This window comes from Salmo salar, chromosome ssa12 (genome assembly GCF_905237065.1).
Source record: "Salmo salar chromosome ssa12, Ssal_v3.1, whole genome shotgun sequence".
NCBI lineage: Eukaryota > Metazoa > Chordata > Actinopteri > Salmoniformes > Salmonidae > Salmo > Salmo salar.
The window spans coordinates 14,748,548-14,774,949 of NC_059453.1; the positions used below are offsets into that span (position 1 = coordinate 14,748,548).

At 43.5% G+C, this 26,402-nt stretch overlaps 1 protein-coding gene across 2 annotated transcripts; it reads right to left on the reverse strand.

Annotated features, from left to right (window-relative positions):
• Positions 1-25,904, reverse strand: LOC123725421 (CMRF35-like molecule 5). Of its 2 annotated transcripts, none has more exons than XM_045690793.1 (6): positions 25,438-25,904; positions 24,146-24,376; positions 14,064-14,147; positions 3,712-3,783; positions 2,037-2,138; positions 1-1,288 (listed from the first exon to the last, which is right to left on the reverse strand). In XM_045690793.1, exons 1-6 carry the CDS (start codon positions 25,475-25,477, stop codon positions 1,008-1,010), a joined length of 810 nt encoding a protein of 269 aa, XP_045546749.1. In that variant the 5' UTR covers positions 25,478-25,904; the 3' UTR covers positions 1-1,007. The 2 variants fall into 2 exon arrangements, with proteins under 2 accessions (XP_045546749.1, XP_045546748.1); XM_045690792.1 differs by having other exon boundaries at positions 24,146-24,463.
• Positions 25,905-26,402: the final 498 nt, after the last annotated feature.

Here is a 26,402-nt window from a genome sequence, read left to right on the forward strand (position 1 = left end):
GAAATATATTGGTGCTTTATTGATAAATACAAATAGGCTAATTTCCCATCAAGTGGAGTAAGAAACACTGAATAATCAAAGGTTTCTAAAAGCTACAAACTGTCTCTTTTTGTTCAAGACATTTTACATTCACAGTAGAAACAATGAGAGAATGAATGAATGAACGGACGTACCGACGGACCGACAAACAAACTAAAGAACGAATGAACAAACTGAAGAACGAATTATCAAAATAATTATACAAAAATAAGAATAAAAACATGAATTAACGAAGAAACAAAACAATAAAAGAATGAATGAACTAATTAACAAATGATTGATCAAATAAATGAATTAATTAAAAACACAAATGAATGAATAAATGACATGAAAACATGAATTCATGCTGGATCTCTGGGGAAGTTGACAGTAGCATAGTGAAGATAGGCTGGATCTCTGGGGAAGTTGACAGTAGAATAGTGGAGACAGGCTGGATCTCTGGGGAAGTTGACAGTAGCATAGTGGAGACAGGCTGGATCTCTGGGGAAGTTGACAGTAGCATTGTGGAGACAGGCTGTTTCTCTGGGGACGTTGACAGTAGCATTGTGGAGACAGGCTGTATCTCTGGGGAAGTTGACAGTAGTATAGTGGAGACAGGATGGATCTCTGGGGAAGTTGACAGTATCATAGTGGAGACAGGCTGGATCTCTGGGAATGTGACAGTAGCATAGTGGAGTCAGGCTGGATCTCTGGGGAAGTTGACAGTAGCATAGTGGAGTCAGGCTGGATCTCTGGGGAAGTTGACGGTAGCATAGTGGAGTCAGGCTGGATCTCTGGTGAAGTTGACAGTAGCATAGTGGAGACAGGCTGGATCTCTGGGGAAGTTGACAGTAGCATAGTGGAGTCAGGCTGGATCTCTGGTGAAGTTGACAGTAGCATAGTGGAGACAGGCTGGATCTCTGGGGAAGTTGACAGTAGCATAGTGGAGACAGGATGGAACTCTGGAAGTTGACAGTAGCATAGTGGAGTCAGGCTGGATCTCTGGTGAAGTTGACAGTATCATAGTGGAGACAGGCTGGATCTCTGGGGAAGTTGACAGTAGAATAGTGGAGACAGGCTGGATCTCTGTGGAAGTTGACAGTAGCATAGCTCACAGTGTCTGGAACCTCTGCAGACGGACCAATGTTGGAGTAGATGTCATCTGGACAAGAAATGGTTGATGTGGTGATGTCACAGGCTGTATCTATGTTCTGATTGGTTGGTGTGGAGTATATGGGTTGGAAGGCAGTCCTTTTGGAGTTAGCAGATTCTGAGGATTGTTAAGACGACATGTTATATATATGTAATCTGTGTGTGTGTGTGAGTGTGTGTGTGTGTGTGTGTGTGTGTGTGTGTGTGTGTGTGTGTGTGTGTGTGTGTGTGTGTGTGTGTGTGTGTGTGTGTGTGTGTGTGTGTGTGTGTGTGTGTGTGTGTGTGTGTGTGGTTTTACCATCCTTGTGGGGACCAGATGTCCTCACAAGGATAGTAAACATGGAAGATTCAGACAAGTGGGGACATGTCACGGGTCCCCACAAGGAAAAAGGCTATATTAGGCTAAGGGGTTAAGTTTAGGGTTAGGGTTTGAATTAGGGTCAACATTTGGGTTAGGGGTTTGGGGTAAGGTTATGGTTAGGTTAAGTTTAGGATTTGGTTTATGGTTAGGGTAAGAATTAGGGTTAGTGTTACAATTAGGGTTTGGGGTTAGGTTTAAGGTTAGGCATTAGGTTAAGGGTTAGGTTTAGGGTTAGATGTTAGGTTTAGGGTTAGATGTTAGGTTAAGGGTTAGGTTTAGGGTTAGATGTTAGGTTAAGGGTTAGGGTTAGGTTTAGGGTTAGATGTTAGGTTTAGGGTTAGATGTTAGGTTAAGGGTTAGGTTTAGGGTTAGATGACAGGTTAAGGGTTAGGTTTAGGGTTAGGGTTAGATGTTAGGTTAAAGGTTTAGGGTTAGATAGGATTTTGAATGGGAATCAATTGTTTGGTCCCCACAAGGATAGTAAAACAACATGTGTGTGTCTCACCATTTATCTTTGTTCTGTTCCTTTGTCTGATGAATATGAGGAGAACGAGGACCAACACACACACCACCATCCCCAGACCTGTCCCGATATACACCAGCACACCTGGAGAACACACAGTAACACACTAGTAACACACACACCACCATCCCCAGACCTGCCCTGATATACACCAGCACACCTGGAGAACACACAGTAACACACTAGTAACACACACACCACCATCCCCAGACCTGCCCTGATATACACCAGCACACCTGGAGAACACACAGTAACACACTAGTAACACACACACCACCATCCCCAGACCTGCCCTGATATACACCAGCACACCTGGAGAACACACAGTAACACACTAGTAACACACACACCACCATCCCCAGACCTGTCCTGATATACACCAGCACACCTGGAGAACACACAGTAACACACTAGTAACACACACACCACCATCCCCAGACCTGCCCTGATATACACCAGCACACCTGGAGAACACACAGTAACACACTAGTAACACACACACCACCATCCCCAGACCTGCCCTGATATACACCAGCACACCTGGAGAACACACAGTAACACACTAGTAACACACACACCACCATCCCCAGACCTGCCCTGATATACACCAGCACACCTGGAGAACACACAGCAACACACTAGTAACACACACACCACCATCCCCAGACCTGTCCTGATATACACCAGCACACCTGGAGAACACACAGTAACACACTAGTAACACACACACCACCATCCCCAGACCTGCCCTGATATACACCAGCACACCTGGAGAACACACACTAACACACTAGTAACACACACACCACCATCCCCAGACCTGCCCTGATATACACCAGCACACCTGGAGAACACACACTAACACACTAGTAACACACACACCACCATCCCCAGACCTGTCCCGATATACACCAGCACACCTGGAGTACACACACTAACACACTAGTAACACACACACCACCATCCCCAGACCTGTCCCGATATACACCAGCACACCTGGAGAACACACAGTAACACACTAGTAACACACACACCACCATCCCCAGACCTGCCCTGATATACACCAGCACACCTGGAGAACACACAGTAACACACTAGTAACACACACACCACCATCCCCAGACCTGCCCTGATATACACCAGCACACCTGGAGAACACACAGTAACACACTAGTAACACACACACCACCATCCCCAGACCTGTCCTGATATACACCAGCACACCTGGAGAACACACACTAACACACTAGTAACACACACACCACCATCCCCAGACCTGTCCCGATATACACCAGCACACCTGGAGAACACACACTAACACACTAGTAACACACACACCACCATCCCCAGACCTGTCCCGATATACACCAGCACACCTGGAGAACACACAGTAACACACTAGTAACACACACACCACCATCCCCAGACCTGCCCAGATATACACCAGCACACCTGGAGAACACACAGTAACACACTAGTAACACACACACCACCATCCCCAGACCTGCCCTGATATACACCAGCACACCTGGAGAACACACACTAACACACTAGTAACACACACACCACCATCCCCAGACCTGCCCTGATATACACAAGCACACCTGGAGTACACACACTAACACACTAGTAACACACACACACACAGGTTTCTCACCAGCGGCTGAATCGGGTGTCATTGCTTCAGTTGGGGTTGCTGTTGTTAATGATTTTCTGCTCACCGCTTTCTCTGAATCATGAGAGAGAGAGAGAGAGAGAGCGAGAGAGGAGCAGAGTGGAATTAGGCCGATACCCTCTCATTATCAAAATCCTGAAAAGAGCAGTTCAATTCTACAACCACCTAAAAGGAAGTGATTCCCAAACCTTCCATAACAAAGCCATCCCCTACAGAGAGATGAACCAGGAGAAGAGTCCCCTTAGCAAGCTGGTCCTGGGGCTCTGTTCACAAACACAAACAGACCCCACAGAGCCCCGGGACAGCATTACAATTAGTAGAGGTGGGACCAAGTCATTGTTTCACAAGTAAGTCTCAAGTCAAGACAGACAAGTCCCAAGTCAAGTCAAAGACAAATGGAAGCATCATTACAGATGTTTGAGAGAGTTGTTGCTTAACAGTCTGATGTTTTAAACTTGTTCAGGGGATGTAACACATACAAAAGCCCAGGCCCAGACAAAACAAGTGGACATGTGTTAAAGCACTGAACAACTGGCTGGTGTTTTAACAGACATTTTTCCAATCCTCGCTCAACCAGCAACACGTGCCAGTATTGTGGATAAACTCAATAATTATACAAATTCCTAAAGCATCTAATCCCTGCTGAATGACTACAGCCCTGTTGCCTTGACATCCTTAGTAATGAAATGCCTTGAGAAAATTGTGAAAAGTCATATTCTCAGTGTCACCCAAAAGGTTCTCGACCCATTTCAGTTTGCCTATCAGCCTAGCAGAGGAGTTGATGATGCCATTCTTACCCTCCTTAACATGGTCTATAGACATCTAGAGGGTGCCAAATCCCATGTCAGGGTTCTGTCTGCTGACTTTTCTTCTGCCTTCAACACAATCCAGCCTTACATTCTGGCACAGAGACTCATTCGGGACTTCTCCTTAGATGGGGGGCTGGTTTTGTGGCTGTTGGGCTTCCTGAGCCAACGCTCACAGCGAGTGAAAATAGGTCCCCACGTGTCGGATATACGCAATACCAACACAGGCTCTCCTCAGGGATGTGTTTTGTCCCCACTCCACCACCAACACAGGCTCTCCTCAGGGATGTGTTTTGTCCCCACTCCACCACCAATACAGGCTCTCCTCAGGGATGTGTTTTGTCCCCACTCCTGTACATCTTGTACACTAGTAGTTGTACTAGTTCCCATCCTGACAGACACCTCGTTAAGTTCGCTGATGACACTGCCTTGATCAGCCTGTTGCATGATGACGAGGAACATCATGGCCCGGTCCTAGATGACTTTGTAGAGTGGTGTGACGAATCACACTTGGTCCTCAATACCAACAAGACCAAAGAGATGTGCATAGACTTCAGGAAGCGTACAACACCTACCTCTGCAACATCTATCAGAGGTCAGAACATAGAGATTGTAGAGGAATACAAATATCAGGGTGTCCTCTTGGACAGTAAGCTTCAGTGGAGTAAATGTACAGACCTGATCCACAAAAAGAGTCAAGAGAGACTGTACTTTCTCAAAAAGCTGGGATCCTTTAATGTAGACTGTACTATATTGACTCTGTTTTACAAATCTTTTATTGAGAGTATTTTAACTTTCTGTATTGTTTGTTGGTTTGGCAATGCCACTGTCAGCCAGAGAAATATGCTGAGAAGGATTATCACCACAGCAAGCAAGGTACTTGGAGTCAAACAGTCAGGCCTGGATGAGATCTTTAAGGTCAGGGCTCTCCCCAAGGTACTGGGAGTCCAACAGACAGGCCTGGATGAGATCTTTAAGGTCAGGGCCCTCCCCAAGGTACTGGGAGTCCAACAGACAGGCCTGGATGAGATCTTTAAGGTCAGGGCCCTCCCCAAGGTACTGGGAGTCCAACAGACAGGCCTGGATGAGATCTTTAAGGTCAGGGCCCTCCGCAAGGCTCATTTTAGACCCAAGCCACATTTTAGACCCAAGTACCTGGACTGTGAACGACTCCCCTCTGGGCGCAGGTATAGGGCACCCCTCAGCAGGAAAAACAGAACCAGACAATCATTTGTGCCAGGAGTGACATCCTTCCTAAATAGCTTGGGCTAATGTTCCTATCGACTCAGTAAGGCCAGCAGGCTAGTCTTTTTTAAAATGTTTTATTTCTTTATTTCTTATAATTATTATTATTTATTTTTCATTGGTATGTAACTGTTATGAAAGTTGTATTGGCAATTTTGTTTTGTATTTAAACACCACTTTAAATGTGTACATGACACTGCAACAAAATTTCCCCATGGGGACAATAAAGTCAGTAAGTAAGTCAGTAAGTAAGTCCCAAGTCAAGACCGACAAGTCTCAAGTCCTAAACAAGTCATACTGTGCTCTTCACCAAATTTAATACCATTTCATATTTTTAACAAGAGTAATAGTCAGTATATAAAATGTATGCAAATTATGAATGCTTTTAAATATATATATTCATTGCTTTCCAAATAAACTTTATATTTCCATGGAAATACATGGGTAGCCATGAGAAAGACACATCAATACAAAAAACTAAATATTGTAGTGCTCTCTCTCTCTCTCTCTCTCGCTCCAGATATACTCTAGACACCTAAAACAATCCTGCCATAAAGTTACAATCATTTATTAAAAGGTACATCAAAACAACTGCTACTGAACTGAGGCCTACAATTTGAACACTGGCCTGAATGTTTGAGAAAAAAATACAGATCCCAAAGATGGGAGATAAAACCTGAACATGGAAACTACGTGTGTGTGTGTGTGTGTGTGTGTGTGTGTGTGTGTGTGTGTGTGTGTGTGTGTGTGTGTGTGTGTGTGTGTGTGTGTGTGTGTGTGTGTGTGTGTGTGTGCGTGTGTAATTAATGCATAAACAGTTAAATTATTTCTCTTATCCCAGGGCCCTATGAAGCATTGCATTTGCAAAAGACCAAATTCGATAAAAGTCTGTCAGTCATTTGTGCACGATGAGTCCGCAGTGTGATGCCACCATGGCTGAAGACACACTCCACCGGAGCACTGGAGGCAGGCACTGCAAGACCCTGATGGCCACTCGGGACAGTTATGGGGGGTGATATAGGACATATTTAAGCCTAGGCAACCGTACAACCTGACATGACATGATACCAACGCCTTAATAACGTCTGCGTGACGTCTGTGTTACGTGTCTGACTAACATGACATGATACCAACGCCTTAATAACGTCTGCGTGACGTCTGCGTTACGTGTCTGACTACCATGATACCAACGCCTTAATAACGTCTGCGTGACGTCTGCGTTACGTGTCTGACTACCATGATACCAACGCCTTAATAACGTCTGCGTGACATCTGCGTTACGTGTCTGACTACCATGATACCAACGCCTTAATAACGTCTGCGTGACGTCTGCGTTACGTGTCTGACTACCATGATACCAACGCCTTAATAACGTCTGCGTGACGTCTGCGTTACGTGTCTGACTAACATGATACCAACGCCTTAATAACGTCTGCGTGACGTCTGCGTTACGTGTCTGACTACCATGATACCAACGCCTTAATAACGTCTGCGTGACGTCTGTGTTACGTGTCTGACTAACATGACATGATACCAACGCCTTAATAACGTCTGCGTGACGTCTGCGTTACGTGTCTGACTACCATGATACCAACGCCTTAATAACGTCTGCGTGACGTCTGCGTTACGTGTCTGACTAACATGACATGATACCAACGCCTTAATAACGTCTGCGTGACATCTGCGTTACGTGTCTGACTACCATGATACCAACGCCTTAATAACGTCTGCGTTACATGAATGACTAACATGACATGATACCAACGCCTTAATAACGTCTGCGTGACGTCTGCGTTACGTGTCTGACTACCATGATACCAACGCCTTAATAACGTCTGCGTGACGTCTGCGTTACGTGTCTGACTAACATGACATGATACCAACGCCTTAATAACGTCTGCGTGACATCTGCGTTACGTGTCTGACTACCATGATACCAACGCCTTAATAACGTCTGCGTTACATGAATGACTAACATGACATGATACCAACGCCTTAATAACGTCTGCGTGACGTCTGCATTGCGTGTTATTGAAAGTCATAATGTGCATAGTTTATATTTATATTAATTAAATCTCAACCATAAATGTTAGAAAGGTACAATATTTCCCGTGCAAGCAGACATTCCAACGTAGCCACCTTGAACTATAGTGTAACCTACGTCTTGTGTATTTCCTGTTATCGCTAATGGCCTAGAAAAGATGATGCCCAATCTATAGATACAGTAATCTGTCTTTCCCTCAACACCTCATGGCGTGGTATGTTATCTTATCTCGCTGTATACATATCTAAATGTTGTTAGCCAATCAGACTGTGTTGTTACCAGTTCCACATCAGACAACCAATAAGAGTTGTTCATAGGTGTTATTCGGGAACCTTGGGATGTCCCTTCAGTCGAATAGAGCAGTTCAGTTCATAGACTTTCCCAGAGGGTCCTTGCTATTCAGAATCCTTGGGATGTCCATACCTCTATCAAGTATAAATGTAAATTGGTTAAGTTTAGTGTTAGTTTAGGGTTTAGGGTTCAGGATAAGGATGTCCCAAGGAATCCGGAATGCAGTGACAGTTCATAGAGTGAGAGACTGGCACGGTATTTGAGAGCTCGGCGGTAACACAGACATTCATTTGTTTGTTTGTTTGTTTTACAAGCGGCAGAAGCAATTTTCGAGTGTCTGCCCCAGACAGTTTAATTAGAGACAATGAAAATAATTACCAAGATGTACTTTATCCAATTGAGAGGTGTTTAGACCTGTGTTTACTCTACAGGTGTTTAGACCTGTGTTTACTCTACAGGTGTTTAGACCAGTGTTTACTCTACAGGTGTTTAGAGTTGTTTAGATCAGTGTTTACTTTACAGGTGTTTAGATCAGTGTTTACTCTACAGGTGTTTAGAGGTGTTTAGATCAGTGTTTACTCTACAGGTGTTTAGAGGTGCTTAGATCAGTGTTTACTCTACAGGTGTTTAGATCAGTATTTACTCTACAGGTGTTTAGACCAGTGTTTACTCTACAGGTGTTTAGATCAGTGTTTACTCTACAGGTGTTTAGATCAGTATTTACTCTACAGGTGTTTAGATCAGTGTTTACTCTACAGGTGTTTAGATCAGTATTTACTCTACAGGTGTTTAGAGTTGTTTAGATCAGTGTTTACTCTACAGGTGTTTACAGGTGTTTCGATCAGTGTTTACTCTACAGGTGTTTAGAGGTGCTTAGATCAGTGTTTTCTCTACAGGTGTTTAGATCAGTGTTTACTCTACAGGTGTTTAGATCAGTGTTTACAGGTGTTTAGATCAGTGTTTACTCTACAGGTGTTTAGACCAGTGTTTACTCTACAGGTGTTTAGAGTTGTTTAGATCAGTGTTTACTCTACAGGTGTTTAGATCAGTGTTTACTCTATAGGTGTTTAGACCAGTGTTTACTCTACAGGTGTTTACTCTACAGGTGTTTAGAGGTGTTTAGATCAGTGTTTACTCTACAGGTGTTTAGAGTTGTTTAGATCAGTGTTTACTCTACAGGTGTTTAGATCAGTGTTTACTCTACAGGTGTTTAGACCAGTGTTTACTCTACAGGTGTTTAGAGGTGTTTAGATCAGTGTTTACTCTACAGGTGTTTAGAGTTGTTTAGATCAGTGTTTACTCTACAGGTGTTTAGATCAGTGTTTACTCTACAGGTGTTTAGACCAGTGTTTACTCTACAGGTGTTTAGAGGTGTTTAGATCAGTGTTTACTCTACAGGTGTTTAGAGTTGTTTAGACCAGTGTTTACTCTACAGGTGTTTAGACCAGTGTTTACTCTACAGGTGTTTAGATCAGTGTTTACTCTACAGGTGTTTAGATCAGTGTTTACTCTACAGGTGTTTAGAGTTGTTTAGACCAGTGTTTACTCTACAGGTGTTTAGAGGTGTGTGCCTTTCCAAATCCTGTCCAATCAATTTATCACAGGTGGACTCCAATCAAGTTGTAGAAACATCTCAAGGATGATCAATGGAAACGACTCATGGTGTAATCATAACAACATACAGGAACTCAAGTCCTTCTGCTCACCCGATCTAGAATTTCTTACAATCAAGTGCCGGCCATTTTACCTACCAAGAGGATTCTCGGCAGTTATAATCACAGCTTTGTACATTCCCCCTCAAGCAGACACCAAGATGGCCATCAAGGAACTTCACTGGACTATATGCAAACTGGAAACCATACGTCCTGATGTTGCATTTATTGTAGCTTAACAAAGCAAATTTGAAAACAAGTCTACCTAAATTCTACCAGCATATTGATTGCGCTACGCGCATATGCAATACCCTCGAACACTGCTACTCTAACTTGCGCGATGCATACAAAGCCCTCCCCCGCCCTCCCTTCGGCAAATCCGACGACGACGCCATCTTGCTCCTTCCGTCTTGTAGGCAGAAACTCAAACAGGATGTACCATTGACGATAACCATTCAACGCTGGTCCGACCAATTGGAAGCCACGCTTCAAGATTGTTTTGATCACGCGGACTGGAATATGTTCCGGTCAGCCTCAGAGCCTTGACCTATCCGCTGATTCGGTGAGTGCGTTTATAAAGAAGTGCATTGGAGATATTGTGCCCACTGTGACTATTAAATCCTACCCTAACCAGAAACCGTGGATGGATGGCGGCATTCGCGCAAAACTGAAAACGTGATCAACCGCATTTAACCATGGAAAGAGGTCTGGGAATATGTCTGAATTTAAACAGTGTAGTTATTCCTGCCGCAAGGCAATAAAACAAGCGAAATGCCAGTACAGGGACAAGGTGGAGTCGCAATTCAACGGCTCAGACACGAGACATATGTGGCAGGGTCTACAGGAAATCAAGGACAACAACACAAAAATCCAGCCACGTCACTGACACAGACGTCATGCTTCCAGACAAACTAAACACCTTCTTTGCCCACTTTGAGGATAAAACAGTGCCACTGTCGTGGCCCATTAACAAGTACTGCGCCCCCCCTCTCCTTCTCCCTTGGCTGACGTGAGTAAAACATTTAAACGTGTTAACCCAGCAACCAAGGCTGCTGGCCCAGATGGAATCCCTAACTGCGTCCTCAAAGCATGCGCAGACCAGCTGGCTGGTTTGTTTACAGACATGTTCAATCGCTCCCTGTCCCAGTCTGTTGTCCCCATATGTTTCAAAATGGCTATCATTGTTCCTGTCCCCAAAAAGGCAAAGATAACTGAACTAAATGACTACCGCCCCATAGCACTCACTTCTGTTATCATGAAGTGCTTTGAGAGACTAGTCAAGGATCATATCACCTCCACCTTACCGGCCACCGACCCACTTCAGTTTGCATACCGCCCCAACAGGTCCACAGACGATGCAATCGCCATCACACTGCACACTGCCCTATCCCATCTGGACAAAATGAATACCTATGTAGAATGCTGTTCATTGACTACAGCTCAGCATTCAACACCATAGTACCCTCCAAGCTCATCATCAAAGCTGGAGGCCCAGGGTCTCAACCCCGCCCGGTGCAATTGGGTCCTGGACTTTCTGACCAACAACGACGAGACAGCCTACAGGGAAGAGGTGAGGGCACTCGGAGTGTGGTGCCAGGAAAATAACCTCTCACTCAAAGTCAACAAAACAAAGGAGATGATCGTGGACTTCAGGAAACAGCAGAGGGGGCACCCCCCTATCTACATTGAAAGGACAGCAGTGGAGAAGTTGTAAAGTTCTCCGCCCACAACCACAAGGCTCTCCAGAGGGTGGTGCGGTTTGCACAACGCATCACCGGGGGCAAACTACCTTCCCTCCAGGACACCTATAGCACCCGATGTCACAGAAATGCCAAAAAGATCATCAAGGACATCAACCACCCGAGCCACTGCCTGTTCACACCGGAAGGCGAGGTCAGTACTGGTGCATCAAAGCTGGGACCGAGAGACTGAAAAACAGCTTCGATCTCAAGGCCATCAGACTGCAAAACAGCAATCACTAACTCAGAGAGGCTGCTGCCTACATTGAGACCCAATCACTGGCCACTTTAATAAATGTATCACTAGTCACTTTATACAATGCACTCTAAATAATGCCACTTTAATGTTTACATATCTTACATTACTCACATCACATGTATATACTGTATTTTATACCATCTATTGCACCTTCGCCATCGCTCATCAATATACTTACATGTACATTTTCTCATTCATCCCTTAAGATTTGTGTGTATTAGGTAGTTTTTGGGGAATTGTTAGATTACTGTTAGATATTATTGTTAGATATTACTGCACTGCGGAACTAGAAGCACAAGCACTTCGCTACACTCGCATTAACATCTCCTAACCATGTGTGTGACAAATATAATTTGATTTGATTTAGAATTGATTTGAAACAGGAAGCACCTGAGCTCAATTTCGAGTCTCATAGCAAAGCATCTGAATACTTATGTAAATGGAATATTTTGGTTTTTATTTTTAATACATTTTCAAACATGTCTAAAAAGCTGTTTTTGCTTTGTCATTATGAGGATGAAGAAAAAACTATTTAATCCATTTGTGACTCGTTTCAGGAAACTAGGCGTATGTCACGCGTCACTACTTAATCAGGAAAGCCATCTGAACATAAACTTGTTTTTTTTATCAAATGTAATACCTTCTGGAACAGGTGAACTTTCATGTGCCTTAATAAGAAACTTGTATGCCATCTGTAAATACGAATAAAATGTTTAAATCATGAGCCTAGTTGGTTTATCCAAAGAAAAAAGCAACAACCTTCCCACTAGCCAGGATTGGCTGAGATTATGAGTGGGCTGGATATGCCGAGAGATGAGTTTGGATTGGTCTGCCATGTAGCATGCTTCTGTTTACTTGAGCTGGTCAGTACGTGTAGGTAATCCTGTCTAATGCTGCTTTTTTATATATATATATATATATATATATTGCATAGTAGAACTGCCTAAGTGTTTCTCAACACTTTCCACCGAGTTCTGAAATAAGTGGAATTAGAGTACGACAGCTAAAGAAATGGAGAAACACCTGTCTCCGGATTACATCTTCAAACTAAGCGCAACTATGGCATCAGTGAGAGAGGGAGAAGCGTCCATCCAAGTATACGGGTAAGATAGTCTAGCTAGCCACATTTTCAGATATTCCACGTTTCTAATTTTGGCAGTTTTTTTAATTTGAAGTTAAAGTGTACTGTTGGCTAGCTAGCTAACATTAGCTGGCTGGCTCGCTAGCTAACATTACGTGTATGATCAGTGTAGTAATATTATTTGTATCATAGAGCCATTTGCTATGCTAGTGGTAGGGTAATGTTAGCTAGCTAATTTTTGCGGGATTGTTTTTGTGTCATGCCTTTTTGGGCACGTAGGGGTTCTTTGTATTTTCCATTTTGACGCTGCTTGTTTTAGGCATTAGGGTTGCTGGGCTGCGTCCCGTCCTTGGGTATTTTGGAGCTGTTCTCCTACCTGATTATTGTGCACCCTGCCTTGTTGCGGTATTTTTCCAATACTATTAAACGTGTGTTTCACGGACCTCAGTCTCCTGCGCCTGACTTCACCCCTCCTGCTATCGAAGTGTTTTATGACATGTTCTCTCATTTGTGTCTGGAGGTAGCTAGCAAGCTAGCCAACGTTAGCCAGTTAGCTTGAGTGCTTGACTGCTGTTGTTAGGACAGAACGCTAGGATCAACCCTTAAAGAGATGGGTGGGGCTAAAGCTTAAGAGGGTGTGAACGATGTTGAATGGGTGTAGACAAAGAAGAGCTCTCCAGCTGGTACCAAAACATTCAAAGGACATTTTCTCAAAAGTTTATCAACTTTCAAAGCAGATTTACTTTACCATTGTTCCTCAGCTGTAGTGTATGATAGTGTAGTGTATGATATACAATTTTCTAGCTCTGATTCTTTACTTTTATCCAATGTAAAAAACACAATTTCAAATTTTGCTACATAAGTCAGAGTCGAGCCGGTCGGTCCCATTTTAGAATAAGGCTGTAACGTAACACAATGTGGATAAGTCAAGGGGTCTGAATACTTTAGAATGTACTGTATACCCTGATATCTGGATGCTGGACAGCTTAGAATGCAGATGTACTGTTTCACTCTGTATCTACAGCAGTGTATCTTTATCCTGGTCCTGAGGATCATTTAGCTTTAGCCTCATTATTACACACCTGATTCCACTAATCAAAGGTTTGATGATGAGTTGATTAGTGGAATCAGGTGTGTAGTGCTAGGGTAAAAATATGAAATGTGCACCCCTTGGGGTCCCCAAGACCAGTAATGAGTAACACTGGTTTAGAGGTTACCTGTTGTTATGACTACCGTTGTCCTGCTGACTATGACAGAGGTGCGGGGACTGGTCCTAGTGATGTCAGGCTGAATAGGCGGAGCTGAAAAGAAAAATAGAAATTATGTTTTCTTCTGTGTAAGACTGATATAAGACTGTATTGTTAGAACAGGGAAGCTGAACAGGAAGTGATGTGTGTAATAGCCACAGTGTGATATAGAGAAAATGTCAAGAGAAACAAAATGGTGAAATGAAATTCCTCTGTAAATACAACATCATGAAACACATACATACTTATGTCTCTCCTGAGTTCTGCCCCGAACAATAGAAAGACATGTTCTTATATACCTATGTCAAAACCTGCATGTGCATCTAAAATAACAAGTTTTTCTTAACACAAGATTTCTGAGAACCTGTCTCAGCAATATGAAAATCTGCCCTTGTTTCAGAGAAAAACAGATGCTGTCTCTCTGTGTCTCGCTATCATCCACAGTCCCTTTTCTCACCTTTTCTCACAGACGAGGGGCTGTGGGTTTTGGCAGAGAGCTAGATACAAACAGAGGCCTCAATATTCAGCTATACAGTGAGCATAAGTACAATGGCACGTGAGCAAATTAATAACAACACTATTAATACATTTTAACCCTTCACTACAATGATGAGCACTACTTCCCCAACTCACTCTCTCTCTCTCTCTCTCTCTCTCTCTCTCTCTCTCTCTCTCTCTCTCTCTCTCACACACACACATTCTCATTGTCTCTGCCTCTCTCTCACATTCTCATTGTCTCTCTCTCTGCCTCTAACTAGTTCCTCCTACCTCTCTCCCTCTCTCCCTCTCTCCCCTCTCACTCATATCCAGGGCCGGCATTACTGGGGGGCCCTAGGGGCTTGGTCCGCCCTCAATATTGAAATATTGATCATTTATTTGACCGAGACGTTCACCGATAGAAAGACGCATCAATCTCAGATAATGCATCCTAGCGTGTGAAACAGCTCCCCTCTGTCTCAGTATGTGTAGACCATGTATCTGATGCTGTCTGGACCAACAGAATTTGGCTTGTCATACTATTTCTGGCCAGACAGATTCAGATACATGCGTTACATTTTGTAAGATAGGGGGGCACTTTTTCACTCACTAGCATGCTGCCTCTGGTGAGAGAGTTTCATTAGAGAGGAAGAGGCGAAGCGGGAGTGTTCACTCTCTTCAGAATCTATCCAAAATAAGACCAATGCGTTTCTATGGACAGAATATGTAACCTTGTCGCCTGCATTTCCGCCATTGGGACAACAACTCCCATTGTTAGGGCGGAGACATGAGCATCTTGTCATTATATACTGATCTCCGGTTTCAACCACTTGTGAATTAGGAAGCAAAGTTGGCGGATGCACAGTGCACTGATTAGATGCTGGCTTCCCCTAAAGTAAATGTATGTTTTGCCAAAATGATTTAATTACTCCTGTCTAAATAAAATCATTCAAGATACTTTACCGGAGAGCTTGACTTAGCCACAGAGGATCATTAGCTACTTTTAAAATAATAGCCTATTTGGGAAGCCAGCAGTTTGGGCAGTACGTGTGGCAATAGGCCTCGTTGATTATTGAGTTGTGGCTGTCAGTGAAAAGCACCTCAAATGTGTGAAGATAATGTGTCGTGAGTATCATTAAAATGTTGAGACAAGAAGAAGGGGTGGGGTGTGTGGTGAAGATATGGGTGTCTTTCTCCAGCATTCATGACCTCAGCTCTCCAGACTGTATGACCTCAGCTCTCCAGAATGTATGACCTCAGCTCTCCAGAATGTATGACCTCAGCTCTCCAGAATGCATGACCTCAGCTCTCCAGAATGTATGACCTCAGCTCTCCAGAATGAATGACCTCAGCTCTCCAGAATGCATGACGTCAGCTCTCCAGAATGAATGACCTCAGCTCTCCAGAATGCATGACCTCAGCTCTCCAGAATGTATGACCTCAGCTCTCCAGAATGCATGACGTCAGCTCTCCAGAATGAATGACCTCAGCTCTCCAGAATGAATGACCTCAGCTCTCCAGAATGTATGACCTCAGCTCTCCAGAATGCATGACCTCAGCTCTCCAGACTGTATGACCTCAGCTCTCCAGAATGTATGACCTCAGCTCTCCAGAATGTATGACCTCAGCTCTCCAGAATGCATGACCTCAGCTCTCCAGACTGTATGACCTCAGCTCTCCAGAATGTATGACCTCAGCTCTCCAGAATGCATGACCTCAGCTCTCCAGAATGCATGACATCAGCTCTCCAGAATGAATGACCTCAGCTCTCCAGAATGTATGACCTCAGCTCTCCAGAATGAATGACCTCAGCTCTCCAGAATGTATGACCTCAGCTCTCCAGAATGAATGACCTCAGCTCTCCAGAATGAAGAAAAACCAGCACAGTTCTCTGTTACGAGAAAAACCCCTCACCTGTTTGATAAACAGACTCACACAGGCTCAACAATATCCTAGACCTCTATTAGACAGGGTTAGGATTAAAACACAGGCTCAACAATATACTCAACCTCTATTAGACAGGGTTAGGATTAAAACATAGGCTCAACAATATCCTAGACCTCTACTAGACAGGGTTAGGATTAAAACACAGGCTCAACATTATCCTAAACCTCTACTAGACAGGGTTAGGATTGAAACACAGGCTAAACAATATCCTAGACCTCTATCAGACAGGGTTAGGATTAAAACACAGGCTCAACATTGTCCTAGACCTCTATTAGACAGAGTTTGGATTAAAACACAGGCTCAACATTATCCTAGACCTCTATTAGACAGGGTTAGGATTAAAACACAGGCTCAACAATATCCTAGATCTCTATTAGATAGGGTTAGGATTAAAACACAGGCTCAACATTATCCTAGACCTCTATTAGACAGGGTTAGGATTAAAACACAGGCTCAACATTATCCTGGACCTTTATTAGACAGGGTTAGGATTAAAACACAGGCTCAACATTATCCTAAACCTCTATTAGACAGGGTTAGGATTACAACACAGGCTCAACAGTATTAGGATTAAAACACAGGCTCAACATTATCCTGGACCTTTATTAGACAGGGTTAGGATTAAAACACAGGCTCAACATTATCCTAAACCTCTATTAGACAGGATTAGGATTAAAACACAGGCGCAACAATATCCTAGACCTCTAATAGACAGGGTTAGGATTAAAACACAGGGCTCAACAATATCCTAGACCTCTAATAGACAGGGTTAGGATTAAAACACAGGCTCAACATTATCCTAAACCTCTATTAGACAGGGTTAGAATTAAAGCACATGCTCAACAATATCCTAGACCTCTATTAGACAAGGTTTGGTTTAAAACACAGGCTCAACATTATCCTAAACCTATATTAGACAGGGTTTGGATTAAAACACAGGCTCAACAATATCATGGACCTCTATTAGACAGGGTTAGGATTAAAACACAGGCTCAATATTATCCTAAACCTCTATTAGACAGGGTTTGGATTAAAACACAGGCTCAACATTATCCTAAACCTCTATTAGACAGGGTTAGGATTAAAACACAGGCTCAACAATATCCTAGACCTCTATTAGACAGGGTTAGGATTAAAACACAGGCTCAACATTATCCTAGACTTCTATTAGACAGGGTTAGGATTAAAATACAGGCTCAACATTATCCTGGACCTCTAATAGACAGGGTTAGGATTAAAACACAGGCTCAACAATATCCTGGACCTCTATTACACCCTACAATACTCCTGTTATAGTACCTTCACTACAAACACACTGACATAAACACACTACACATTAACAATGTTTTAAACATTTTGATGAGTTTTAATGAAATGCTTTGAAATGCACAGTTTATTTACATATACAATAGATATGTGTAATGCCCTGGCCATAGAGAGGGTTTTTTTGTTCTTTATTTTGGTTAGGCCAGGGTGTTACATTGGGTGGGCGTTCTATGTTCCTTTCTCTATGTTTTTGTATTTCTTTGTTTTGGGCCGTGTGTGGCTCCCAATCAGGCACAGCTGAAGCTCGTTGCTGATTGGGAGTCACACATAAGGAGCATGTTTTTCCTCTGGGTTTTGTGGGTAATTGTTTCTGTTTAGTGTTTGCACCTGACAGGACTGTTTGGCTGTCGGTTTTTGTCTAACGTGTTCTTTCTTTAATAAATTCCTGAAGATGAACACATCCTCCGCTGCACCTTGGTCTCATTTGAACGACGGCCGTTACAATATGTAAATCGCAAAGATACAACTGACTATTATGGTATTACTGTCCTAATCATTAGAACAGCCAAAATGAAGCCAAGATGATATGACAAAACACAAATATTTACAATAGTGTTGGTTGACTTTCAAAAAATCTGGAGATAAAAGTGATTTTAAAGCCAGATGTTCATATTTTACATACATTATATACAGTAAAACCACATGAGCTGTTTTAGTACAATATGTCAAGGAGGATTTGAAACATGAAAGGGATAGTTTTTTTCATGTCATTTCAAGATGGCGGCTCTGTGGTGACAACCCTTCATCTCTCTACAGGGAGCTTCCCTTCATCCCAAATGGGACCTTGTTCCCTATAGAGCACTGCCTTTGACCAGGGTCCATATGAGGGATAGGTAATAGGGTGTCATTTGGGATGCATCCCTTGTATAGATTATATAGTACCACATAATTTTGGGTAGCTGGGCTGTAGAGTAGGGGGCATCTTCTGGAGTGTCTTTAGAGAGCTGTACAGCAGGGTATCTTGTAGATTCTACTGTATCTTTGGGTAGCTGGGCTGTAGAATAGATGGAATCATCCTGGGTTCCACTGGCTGTTAGAGGGCTTGAGGAGACTCTAGAATCTTTGGGTAGATCCACATTGGAAAGGATGTGTCACGTCCTGACCAGTAAAAGGGGTTATTTGTCATTATAGTATGGTCAGGGCGTGGCAGGGGGTGTTTGTTTTGTGTGTTTTGGTGTTTTTGATTTTTGGTCTATGTTTTCTATTTCTATGGTTAAATCTAGTTTTTCTATTTCTATGTTGTTTTTTTGGCATGACCTCCAATTAGAGGCAGCTGGTTGTCGTCTCTAATTGCAGGCCATATTTATTTGATGTTGTTTCACTTGTGTTTTGTGGGTGGTTGTTTCCTGTATAGCCTGTTTTGCCTTACGGAACTGTTTCGTCGTTTTGTTATTTTGGTTTAAGTGTTCACGTTACGTCAATAAAAAGAAGATGAGCACTCTACACGCTGCGCCTTGGTCCCCTTTGTACGACCCACGTTACAGAATGAGAGAAGTTGGGCCATCTGCAGTAGAATAGCTTCGATTTTTATCATCTTTGGGAAGTCCACAGTAGAATAGCTTGAATTTATTTCATATTTGGAGAAGCTGGCGTTAGCATAGATGTCACAGTGTGGAATCAAGTATGGGTAACTGCATTCGTGGAGTGTGTCTGTGCCAGCATAGGCAGGTTAGGATAATTAGAGTTGGAGGTTAGGATAATTATTGTGGCAGGTTAGGATAATTAACATACATTTTTATTTAACCAGGCAAGTCAGTAAAAAAAAACTGCCAAACTGTCACGACTTCCGCCGAAGTCGGTCCCTCTTCTTGTTCGGGCGGTGTTCGGCGGTCGACGTCACCGACCTTCTAGCCATCACTGATCCATTTTTCATTTTCCATTGGTTTTGTCTTTTCTTCCTTCACACCTGGTTCCAATCCCATCAATTACATGTTGTGTATTTAACCCTCTGTTTCCCCTCATGTCCTTGTTGGAGATTGTTTTGTTTGTATGTGATGTGCTATTTAGTGTTGGTGTGCAACGGGTTTTGTACCCACTTGTTATTTTGTACATTTTGGTTGTTTTGGAGTTTTGTCAGCATTTATTAAACAACTCCGTTTCTGCCAAGTTCGTTCTCCTGTGCCTGACTTCCCTGCCACCAACATGCACCCCTTACACAAACCCTAACCCGGACGACGCTGGGTGAATTTTGCTCCGCCTCATGGGACTCCCAATCACGGACGGTTGTGATACAGCCTGCAATCGAAGCAGGGTCTGTAGTGACGCCTCTAGCACTGAGATGCAGTGCATTAGACCACTGAGCCAATCAGGAGCAGTTAATGGGGCAGGTTAGGAGAATTAATGTGGCAGGTTAGTACTAACAAAATAGCAGGTTAGGAGAATTAACTTTGTCGGAAAAGAATGCAGGGCCCTCAGCCAATATGAGTCAAGGTTAAAACCAAAGCATGTCAATGAAGAACTACACTGTTAATATGGCTGCATTTACACAGGTCGCCCAATTATTGGCTAAATATCTAATCTGATTGGTCAAAAGACCAATCATTAAGATCAGAATTGGACTGCCTGTGTTAACGCAGCCTATGAGTCTGAGAATTCATTATCTGTTGAAACTGAGCTGTCTAATGAACAAGTGCTGTTTGCAGCAGGTTCTTCATGTTGACAGATTGAGGAATGATAACAGACTACAGTAGAAACCCACTAGAGGATTCTGTAGACTCACACACTCAACCCTTAGATGTTTAGTTTACCACCTCCCTGTCTATCACCTATACACTACAGGTTGTTATGGACTCACACACACACACACACACCCTGATATGTCTCACCTCTCCAGTAGGGTCAGGTTGTGTGTTGGAGGAGACTGGTGGTAGTGGTGGTGTTCTCCTGGTTCCTCTCCTCTGTCTGTAGAACAGGAGCAGGACCAGTCGTAACACTGTCACCATGACTACCAGACCAGCACTGGTCCACACCATCAGACCTGACCACAGACAGGAGGAGAGACTTCTGTCTATCTCCTCCTTTGAATTCCATGCTGTCACAGTCACTAGCCCATTCAAGCTTAACATCCTTAACATTTATCGCCCTCCAGGTTCCCTTGGAGAGTTCATCAATGAGCTTGACGCCTTGATAAGTTCCTTTCCTGAGGATGGCTCACCCCTCACAACCTTTGACTCATTTCTCTCTGCCTCCTTCTTTCCACTCCTCTCCTCTTTTGACCTCACCCTCTCACCGTCCCCCCCTACTCACAAGGCAGGCAATATGCTTGACCTCATCTTTACTAGATGCTGTTCTTCTACTAATCTCACTGCAACTCCCCTCCAAGTCTCCGACCACTACCTTGTATCCTTTTCCCTCTCGCTTTCCTCCAACACTACTCACTCTGCCCCTACTCAGATGGTATTGCGCCGTCGCAACCTTCGCTCTCTCTCTCCTGCTACTCTCTCCTCTTCCATCCTATCATCTCTTCCCTCTGCTCAATCCTTCTCCAACCAATCTCCTGATTCTGCCTCCAACCCTCCTCTCCTCCCTTTCTGCATCCTTTGACTCTCTATGACCCCTATCCTCCCGGCCGGCTCGGTCCTCCCCTCCTGCTCCGTGGCTTGACGACTCATTGCGAGCTCATAGAACAGGGCTCCGGGCAGCCGAGTGGAAATGGAGGAAAACTAGCCTCCCTGCGGACCTGGCATCTTTTCACTCCCTCCTCATTTTCTTCCTCTGTTTCTGCTGCTAAAGCCACTTTCTACCATTCTAAATTCCAAGCATCTGCCTCTAACCCTAGGAAGCTCCTTGCCACCTTCTCCTCCCTCCTGAATCCTCCTCCCCCTCCCCCCCTCCTCCCTCTCTGCGGATGACTTCGTCAACCATTTTGAAAAGAAGGTTGACGACATCCGATCCTCCTATGTTAAGTCAAACGACACCGCTGGTCCTGCTCACATTGCCCTACCCTATGCTTTGACCTCTTTCTCCCCTCTCTCTCCAGATTAAATCTTGCGACTTGTGACGGCCGGCCACCCAACAACCTGTCTCCTCCTCTCTTCTCCAGACCATTTCCGGAGACGTTCTCCCTTACCTCACCTCACTCATCGACTCATCCTTGACCGCTGGCTACGTCCCTTCCGTCTTCAAGAGAGCGAGAGTTGCACCCCTTGTCAAAAAACCTACACTCGATCCCTCCGATGTCAACAACTACAGACCAGTATCCCTTCTTTCTTTTCTCTGCAAAACTCTTGAGCGTGCCGTCCTTGGCCAGCTCTCTTGCTATCTCTCTCAGAATGACCTTCTTGATCCAAATCAGTCAGGTTTCAAGACTGGTCATTCAACTGAGACTGCTCTTCTCTGTGTCACGGAGACTCTCCGCACTGCTAAATCTAACTCTCTCTCCTCTGCTCTCATCCTTCTAGACCTATCTGCTGCCTTTGATACTGTGAACCATCACATCCTCCTCTCCACCCTCTCCGAGTTGGGCATCTCCGGCGCGGCTCACTCTTGGATTGCGTCCTACCTGACAGGTCGCTCCTACCAGGTGGCGTGGCGAGAATCCGTATCCGCACCACGTGCTCTCACCACTGGTGTCCCCCAGGGCTCAGTTCTAGGCCCTCTCCTATTCTCGCTATACACCAAGTCACTTGGCTCTGTCATATCCTCACATGGTCTCTCCTATCATTGCTACGCAGACGACACACAATTAATCTTCTCCTTTCCCCCTTCTGATAACCAGGTGGCGAATCGCATCTCTGCATGTCTGGCAGACATATCAGTGTGGATTACGGATCACCACCTTAAGTTGAACCTCGGCAAGACGGAGCTGCTCTTCCTCCCGGGGAAGGACTGTCCGTTCCATGATCTCGCCATCACGGTTGACAACTCCATTGTGTCCTCCTCCCAGAGTGCTAAGAGCCTTGGCTTGACCCTGGACAACACCCTGTCGTTCTCCGCTAGCTGTGAGGGGAACGGCACCTCCGTACCTTCAGGCTCTGATGAGTCCCTACACCCAAACAAGGGCACTGCGTTCATCCACCTCGGCCTACTAAGCCCCCCTACCTCTGCGGAAGCACATTTCCCGCTCAGCCCAGTCAAAACTGTTCGCTGCTCTGGCACCCCAATGGTGGAACAAGCTCCCTCATGACGGCAGGACAGCGGAGTCAATCACCACCTTCCGGAGACACCTGAAACCCCACCTCTTTAAGGAATACCTGGGATAGGATATAGTAATCCTTCTAACCCCCCCCCCCCCAAAAAAAGATATAGATGTACTATTGTAAAGTGGTTGTTCCACTGGATATCATAAGGTGAATGCACCAATTTGCAAGTCGCTCTGGATAAGAGCGTCTGCTAAATGACGTAAATGTAATGTAAATGTACTGTATATATCATAGATACCATCAGACCTGACCACAGACAGGAGGAGAGACTTTACAGAGTACTGTATATATCATCATATCACAACATATTAGTAGTAATGTCTGAGATGAGAGATTCATCATATCACAACATATTAGTAGTAACGTCTGAGATGAGAGATTCATCATATCACAACATATTAGTTGTAATGTCTGAGATGAGAGATTCATATCACAACATATTAGTTGTAATGTCTGAGATGAGAGATTCATCATATCACAACATATTAGTTGTAATGTCTGAGATGAGAGATTCATCATACCACAACATATTAGTAGTAACGTCTGAGATGAGAGATTCATCATATCACAACATATTAGTTGTAATGTCTGAGATGAGAGATTCATCATATCACAACATATTAGTTGTAATGTCTGAGATGAGAGATTCATCATATCACAACATATTAGTTGTAATGTCTAAGATGAGAGATTCATTATACCTGCTCTTGATAGACGACCACTGACGTCTCCAGATGCCAGAAACTTTGTGGAGAGGTTAGAGGATGTTGTTAGGTTTGGGAGGGTTGTGGAGGTGTATGGTGATGTTGTAGAGAGGTTTGGGAGGGTTGTGGAGGTGTATGGGGATGTTGTAGAGAGGTTTGGGAGGGTTGTGGAGGTGTATGGGGATGTTGTAGAGAGGTTTGGGAGGGTTGTGGAGGTGTTTGGGGATGTTGTAGAGAGGTTTAGGAGGGTTGTGGAGGTGTATGGGGATGTTGTAGAGAGGTTTGGGAGGGTTGTGGAGACATGGGGTCTGGAGGTGAGTGGTGATGGTGTAGAAGTGGGAGGAGCTGTGAGTCGATAGAAAGTACAGATAAACACCAAGACTGAAACAACTTCATGTCAGGAAATAAGTCAGAAAGTTAATTAGTAGATACCAATGTATATGGAGTATTCACTTACCATCTGTAACTGTGAGATGCACCTCTTGGAATGTGTCCTTTATAGTTCGCTCCACTCCACACCAGTAGGTCCCTGAGTCTGACTTCCTCAGGTTCTTGATGGTCACATAGAATAAACCTCCCCTGTCTTCTATATTGTATCTTTCTTGAGTTACATTCTTACTCCCATTTGTTTCAACCAGAATGTCTTCACCAGAACATGTCCCCTTGCAGAAGTATTTGTTGTTGTTTCCTGCAAATGTGAATGAGCAGCCCACAGTGACTTGTCCTCCCACCACCTCCTCCACATTAGTGACATCTGACTCCACAACACACAGAGCTGTCAAACAGAAACACACAGTACAGTCACAACTGATGACCTGTGAGATAAACTTTAACCCTGCTCAAATCTAACATTAACCCTGCTCAAATCTAACTTTAACCCTGCTCAAATCTACCTTTAACCCTGCTCAAATCTAACTTTAACCCTGCTCAAATTTTACTTTAACCCTGCTCAAATCTAACTTTAACCCTGCTCAAATCTAACTTTAACTCTGCTCAAATTTTACTTTAACTCTGCATAAATCCTAGTTTAACCCTGCTCAAATCTAACTTTAACCCTGCTCAAATCTAACTTCAACCCTGCTCAAATTTTACTTTAACTCTGCATAAATCCTAGTTTAACCCTGCTCAAATCTAACTTTAACCCTGCTCAAATCTAACTTTAACCCTGCTCAAATCTAACTTTAACCTAGCTCAAATCTTACTTTAACCCTACTCAAATCTAACTTTAACCCTGCTCAAATCGTACTTTAACCCTGCTCAAATCTAACTTTAACCCTGCTCAAATCGTACTTTAACCCTACTCAAATCTTACTTTAACCCTGCTCAAATCTTACTTTTTGCAAAGCTGTCATCAAGGCAAAGGGTGGCTACTTTGAAGATTCTCAAATATAAAATAGATTTTGATTTATTTAATACCTTTTTTGTTACTACATGATTCCATATGTGTTATTTCACAGTTTTGTTGTCTTCACTATTATTCTACAATGTAGAAAACAGAAAAACAAAGAAAATCCTGGAATGAGTAGGTGTGTCCAAACTTTTGACTGGTACTGTATCTTATTCCTTGTACTATATGATCCAGACAGTATTATGGAAACTGATACAGACAGACAGACAGACAGACAGACAGACAGACAGACAGACAGACAGACAGACAGACAGACAGACAGACAGACAGACAGACAGACAGACAGACAGACAGACAGACAGACAGACAGACAGACAGACAGACAGACAGACAGAACTCACCTGAGAGGAGACAGCATGAGACAATATGGAGTATCTTCATTCTGGACAATTACTCCTTAGTTACTATATTGTTAAAGTTCTTTTACTATCACAGTTACTATACTGTTAAAGTTACTTTACTATGACAGTTACTATACTGGTAGTTACTTTACTATCACTGTTTCTATACTGTTAAAGTTACTTTACTACCACAGTTACTATACTGTTAACGTTACTTTACTACCACTGTTACTATACTGTTAATGTTACTTTACAACCACAGTTACTATACTGTTAACGTTACTTTACTACCACTGTTACTATACTGTTAAAGTTACTTTACTCTCACAGTTACTATACTGTTAAAGTTACTTTACAACCACAGTTACTATACTGTTAAAATTACTTTACTATCACAGTTACTACACTGTTTAAGTTATTTTACTAAACTACCAGCTAGCACAGGTCCACAACAGCTTCTCTGTCAGCTACTAGTGTGACAGCAGGATGTTTCTGAAATGCTCTTTCTTCCCTTATTGAAAGCTCCTCCCTCCTCTGACCCCCCACCCCCACTCTCTCTCTCTCTCTCTCTCCACTCTCTCTCTCTCTCTCTCTCAAGACATATATATATATATCTTGCTTACATTGCCAAAGCAGAGATACTGTATGTCCATCTCTGTCTCTCTCATTTCAATTAATTTCAAAGGGCTTTATTGGTAGGGGAAACATATGTTTACATTGCCAAAGCAAGTGAAGTAAAATGCATGTCAGAGAGATTGAGATAGTGATGGTGGTGGTGGAAGGGAAGGGCATTAGCTGACACATCCTGTTGATTTCTCTGTAGTGACCTCAGTGTCTCCAGGTCTGTATGTGCTGCAGAGTGAAACTGGTTCAAACCGGCCGGATGTTAGACTTCTAAACCACAAGAGAACTCAGCTAACTGTGGTGAGAAAGTGTTAAAACTGTCAACTTCTCTGTTCTAAAGT

Bases quoted from the DNA above. Each gene is read 5' to 3' on its own strand.
- LOC123725421 (XM_045690792.1), bottom strand. From the start codon at position 25,477: ATGAAGATACTCCATATTGTCTCATGCTGTCTCCTCTCAG. The intron at 24,464-25,437 runs GTGAGTTCTGTC...TCTGTTTGACAG, and splicing joins CTCATGCTGTCTCCTCTCAG to CTCTGTGTGTTGTGGAGTCA. The intron at 14,148-24,145 runs GTAAGTGAATAC...TTTTCTTTTCAG, and splicing joins GCATCTCACAGTTACAGATG to CTCCGCCTATTCAGCCTGAC.